Source organism: Scatophagus argus, chromosome 8 (genome assembly GCF_020382885.2).
Source record: "Scatophagus argus isolate fScaArg1 chromosome 8, fScaArg1.pri, whole genome shotgun sequence".
Classification (NCBI taxonomy): domain Eukaryota; kingdom Metazoa; phylum Chordata; class Actinopteri; family Scatophagidae; genus Scatophagus; species Scatophagus argus.
The window spans coordinates 18975490-18980943 of NC_058500.1; the positions used below are offsets into that span (position 1 = coordinate 18975490).

The window sequence follows — 5454 nt, forward strand, 5'->3', positions numbered from 1 at the left end:
GTTCAACATTGCAAATGTGCTACTGTGTTGCTGTCTCACAGTTGTTGTTTTTTCTTTTCTGTGTAACTGGCATGTATGTTCCAGTCAAGTAAATACTGTATGTTCATGTGGTGCTTTGGTTGACTTGGCAACACTGCCATCTCATGGTGATCAGAACAAAAAAACAAAAAAATGCACTGTGTTTTTCTGAGGCATCTTTATTAGACAATGTTTGTTAATTAAGCAAGACATGCATCACCGTCTTTCTCCATTACATTAATTTAATTCATATAACACTGTCCTCTGTCAAACCCATCATCACCATCATTTTATTAAAAATGCATATGCATAACATGATGAAATTATATCATCACATGCTGTTGCTGATTAAAACAAATACATGATACTGGAGGGAGCCAAAGCTCACATTCACATTTCACTACATTGCTAATCCCATCATGTTGTGGAGACTGACTGTACATGTTAAACTTGTTGTTCTTCAGTGCAGAAACCTCCTCTGACTGAAACACTTATTTTTTAAAAGGTTTTATCAAAGGGAGTTGCATAAATTCATCTCTGATCTTTTCAGTGGGGACCCATTCTCTTCAGCTGTGGTCTATTTCTAGTTACTGAACCTTCTGAGAGCTGAGACTGTCTCAGAATGAGGCTGAGATGCAAGCGATGGCAGATGGGTTCGACTTTTCTCTTGCCATGTGAAAGCCATGCCCCCCTTGAGGGCAAAAGTCATGCCTCATAGAATTTTAAGCCTTTCTACACCTGGACACCTCTCTGATCTTCCTCCATCCCAGTGGCTCTTTCTGTATCTGTATGAATATTCTTCTCACCATCCCACTCCTCTCTACCCCCTTCCTCATCCTCCTCCTCTTTCCCACCCCTCTTGGTTTGACATCCATGCTCCAAAGCAGCACACTTCTCAAAGCCTGATTCCCCTACTGGCTGCTCGCACTGCACCACATAAATTCGATAAAGCTCCAAGAGGACAATGAGGATGTTCTTACAGGTGAAAAAGATCATCAGCTGGTTGAGTACCTGCTCTTGGACCATGAGGTAGAGCCGGTAAATTAGGAATGGGCCATCTTGAAGTCCCACTGTGAGTAACAAGCTCCACACTTCACTAGAGCAGCAAGAGGCGAACACTGATGGAGCACCAGGGCAGCAGGAGAGACCATCCACACTCCTCTGTGGAGGTTCACCCTTTTGGGGTTGTGTCTGGGTGAGCACCAGAGGAAACTGCATCAGTGCCCAAGAGAAGAGGGCCAAGCCAATGATGATGACCACTGGGTTGGTTTTGACCTCAGGTTCCTTGAAGGTGTCAAAGATGTCCAGGATGTCGGCACCCAGTCCCACATAGACCATGAGGAGCTGGGAGAGCTGGTCACGAGACATGTCCCCCTTGGGCATCAGCCAGCGACCCAGTACGAGCACTATGAGCATCGTTTGCTCCAGGCCAGCCACCCAGTTCTCTGGGTCCAGCTCCACGATGCCCTGGGTGAAGGACAACAGCATCATCTGGTTACAACAAAAGTGTTTGACAAATGTGACAGTGAAGTTTCCACAGTTTGTGTTGCAGAGTAGATCATTGATACATCTTCTGTGTCTTAGTGTTTTGGTGTTTCCTGTTACATTTTTATCAGTTTCATGTTGTGTTGGTTTCTCACTTCCTGCTTTTGTTCTTTCCCTCCAATTTTAATTATTTGCTTCACTCTGTCTGATTCACCTGCATGTTGTTACTTCCCCCATTTAAGCCCTGCTCTGTGTCTCACTTGTGTCAGTTTGTCATGTTCTGTTGTGTCATTTTTTACCAGCATTTCCTAGCGTCTGCTTTCTTGGTTTTTTGATCAACTGCTTGTCTTTTTGACTCTGCTTCTGTTTTGCCCTTTGGATTTGTCTGCCTCCACTGCCTGCCCCCCGTGTACTGAACATCTTGCAAGAAATTAGAGTTGCTGAGTTTTACTGAAGTCTGTCTCCAGAGTGATGCATCTGGGCCCTGCTTCCTGTGGCCAACAGTTGTCACTTCGTATTGACTCATTTGGTTTCTCAATGGCTTTACCTGATATTTTAATTATTTTTTCATCAGTCATTTGTATCATAAATATACAATATTTCAATGTATATCTTTGTATTTGAAAAGTTACATGTGTAATCAAAGAAACACACCAAAGTGTCTCCCAATATATATACTCCCAATATAATTCTGATCTATTGTGAGTCAGCTCCTCATTGTGCCAGGGTTCAGTGAGTTTATCCTGACAGCACCCCTTGACACTTCACAATGTTTCAGAAACACCATGTCTTCTATGGCTGTCACCCAGCCTCTAGCACAGCCAAGGGGCAAAAAAGCTCCCAAATCCTACATGAAAGAAAAATGCATTAAAATCACCCCAAACTGAGAGAGATCTGAGAGTTTTTCAAGAAGGAATCTGTCTGGACTTCATCTCAATGTGTCCATTACACATTTCCTGCAACTAAAAGTTTATCTACCCCCTTGTTAGATTTAAATCTCATCTGATATCAGGTGCTGCTTTAATGTGGCTATGTGGAGGGCAGTTTTGTGTTGGGATGCCTACCACTGTGATTGGGATGTGAGCCAGCAAATGAAGCTCAGGGCCTGAGGAATTGTTGACAGGTAGCTTGGACTGCAGCAGGCTCAGCTCCAGAAACCAAATGGATGGGATGACAGTACTGAGGTAGAGGAAAACCATGGGGGAGAACCTAAAAGAGGACCACCAAAGGAGAGGGAGGGTTGGGGGGGGTCTATGTTATTTTTAGTGACACGCTTTTTTTTGCTACACGTTAAAGAAGAAAGAGTACCATTTTTTTTCCCTAAAGAAGCATCAAATTTCAGACAGGCAATTATTCTCATCATATATGCAAATCCCACTTGACAGTGCAAAGCCTTCTCCATGAGGAGAGAACTTCAAAGTAAGACTCAGTGAGAAAGAGAGAGGCCTGAAGAAAGCTTGCATATGTGCCAGAGAGCTACAGCTTTTGAATGAGTTGCAGCTTGGTGTTGAATGAGGTGTGACACTAAATGCTCATTTCCCTTGGAAACTCACAATAAAGCCTGATGTCAGTTTATGTTTGCTCAAGCCAAATGTCAAAAAAAAAGAAGAAACCAGCTGGTCAGAAATACCATCACCATCATTTTCCCCATGACTGGATAGGCAAAGCTGTGACAGAAGCACGATGGAAGGCTCAGGACATCAGCTCACAGAAAGACAGAGCAGTAATACAGCTGAAGAATAGATTTGTTTTTGATAGACAGTGAAAGAGAGAAAGAGCTGCAGAGGATCAGAGAATTTAGTGGCACAGAATATTACAGGCCTGACACAAGCTGCCTCTCACTGCCCTGGGCAGATGGGTTGTAAAGTGTTCAGACAGTAACAAGTTCAGAAGTTATTTACTCCCCACACAAAACATGTTTACAAAGTCTGGCTACAATACATCAATCTTCATGTCATCCCTTTAAAAAGAGCAAAAGCAGTGGACGAGCACAGGTGATTTGTACAGGATAATTTAGCCCACAAATTGGCACACATTTGTTTGTCATTGCTGAGGCAGGGGAAACCTCTACACACCTGTAAAATTAATCAGTTCAGAGTTGTTGTTTAACCATTAAAAGAGCACTCAAACAATTTAACGCATCAAGATAAGTTTCTCCGACGCCACTCAGCTTGTTAAAACAGCTCCCTTCAATTTCTCTGCAAAAGCTTTGCAAGGCCAGGGAAATCAAACCCCCTGATGATGTCATCAGATGTCACATGTTGGCCTTTACCAGGCAGGGATGATCTAACGAAGGGACACAGGACATTGTATTGTTGGTCTGTGGGTTGGTGAGTGCACAGCCTTGCTCCACACTGAAATATCTCAACAGTTGAATGGATTGTCGTTATTTCTTTTACAGGCAGCTGAAGCCACCTGTTTCTGTAGTGCCACCAGCTGGTTAGTATTTTTTATTTTTTCTCCAATAGGCCTACCTTCAGAACTAATGCCATCTCATCAGCCTCACCTGTACTTTGTGTTTAGTGCTAATTAGCAAGTGTTGGCATGCTGATGTTGGCATTTAGCTCAAAGCCCAAATACAGCCTCACAGAGCTGCTAGCATAGCTATAGACTCTTGGTCTACTTTATATTTATTGCAATCATGCTATTGTCACTACAGATGACATACAGCTGCTCCTGCACAGTAGCAGTGCAGTGTTTTATTGTCTTGCAACACAATAGCATATTTGATAATGCCTGAAACTGAGCATTCAGTCAAGATGTGGGCATTCTTTTTCAACTTACTTTCCCAACTTTTAATGGATGTGAAGAGACAGAAGAAAGCTAAATTGCTAAATTTATTGTTTGATAAATGTAAAGCAGCACCTATTAAATAAACCCATTAAATATTATATTTTATTTCAGTGCCACTTTTCTGCTCCATTTCTATGGTCAACACTATGGTTTTACCTTATACAGTATACTGCTTAGTGCTTGCCTGACCTCAATGGACAAATCACTTTGTCACACAGTTTGCTTTTTATTCAGCCATTAACACTCTGACGCTGTCCACTATGCCTACTGGCCACTGCCATGTATTACTTAACTCTACAGTAGTAGGTTTAACTTAAACTTCGGGCTCCAGCCCAATAGATGTTACCATTTCCACTCAGCGTTTCGGGTGCACTTCAGAGTGACAGCCATTTCCACACCCAGCAATGCCACGCCCGTCAGCAGCAGCCAGTAGAGTGGCTCCTCTTTCACAGCCACCACACGCCACACTGTCACCACCCCGTGGACTGCAAACAGGAAGCGACTCAGCAAAGCCAACAGGATGTTCAGGAGATGACACATCATGCTCCACAGAAAATCTGTACAGACAATAGCTTCATCATTAGGTTTTCAAGAGACTTACTGTAACTTTCTGAAAATGACAGAAAATGAGTTTAGGTTTACCCAACAATATGTCCTTGGACCATTCTCTTTCCCTAATTCACTATGTAAACCCCATTACTAGACTGTAGTGACTGAACCATTGACATCTACAGCTTTGCACTTTGTCAGACAGTGGGGAATAATATTAAATGCCTTGGGGAAAATCCTATTTGTGTGCCATGTTTGCTTTTCGCCAGATCATTCTTATAAGGCTGATGAATGTTGTTGCTTATTCAGCATTTTGCGAAAAGGATCATACAGTATACAAAGAAATGGCCAAAGAATGACTGTGAATAAGTATAAATATGTGAGTCAACAATTTTATAGATGAAACTGAGTGTGGAATTGGTGAGTGAGAGAAAGAGAGAGAGAGGGAGGGAGGGAGAGAGGATGAAAGTGAGAACTACTTTACTCTTCAAACTTTTAACAGTGTCTCAAAAGTTCCAACAGTAAAGTGCTTTATGTTGTTTTGAATCTAATATAGTTTTGATATTGTGTCCCTGCAGCACATTTAATGTCCAGCAGTAAAGGCTTTTG

The 5454-nt window shown here is 42.4% G+C and overlaps 1 protein-coding gene across 1 annotated transcript; it reads right to left on the minus strand.

Annotated features, from left to right (window-relative positions):
• Positions 1-201: 201 nt before the first annotated feature.
• On the minus strand, positions 202-4836 carry LOC124063559 (transmembrane protein 26). Its single transcript, XM_046397335.1, has 3 exons — positions 4643-4836; positions 2568-2712; positions 202-1485 (listed from the first exon to the last, which is right to left on the minus strand). The coding sequence occupies exons 1-3, from the start codon at positions 4834-4836 to the stop codon at positions 751-753; spliced, it is 1074 nt and encodes a 357-aa protein (XP_046253291.1). The 3' UTR covers positions 202-750.
• Between the last annotated feature and the right edge of the window lie 618 nt (positions 4837-5454).

Excerpts from the sequence above, each read along its gene's own strand:
- LOC124063559 (XM_046397335.1), bottom strand. The coding sequence starts at position 4,836 with ATGTGTCATCTCCTGAACATCCTGTTGGCTTTGCTGAGTCGCTTCCTG. Across the intron at positions 2,713-4,642 it reads CGAAACGCTGAGTGGAAATG|GTTCTCCCCCATGGTTTTCC; the intron begins GTAACATCTATT and ends GTCCTCTTTTAG. Across the intron at positions 1,486-2,567 it reads CTCACATCCCAATCACAGTG|GGCATCGTGGAGCTGGACCC; the intron begins GTAGGCATCCCA and ends TCCTTCACCCAG.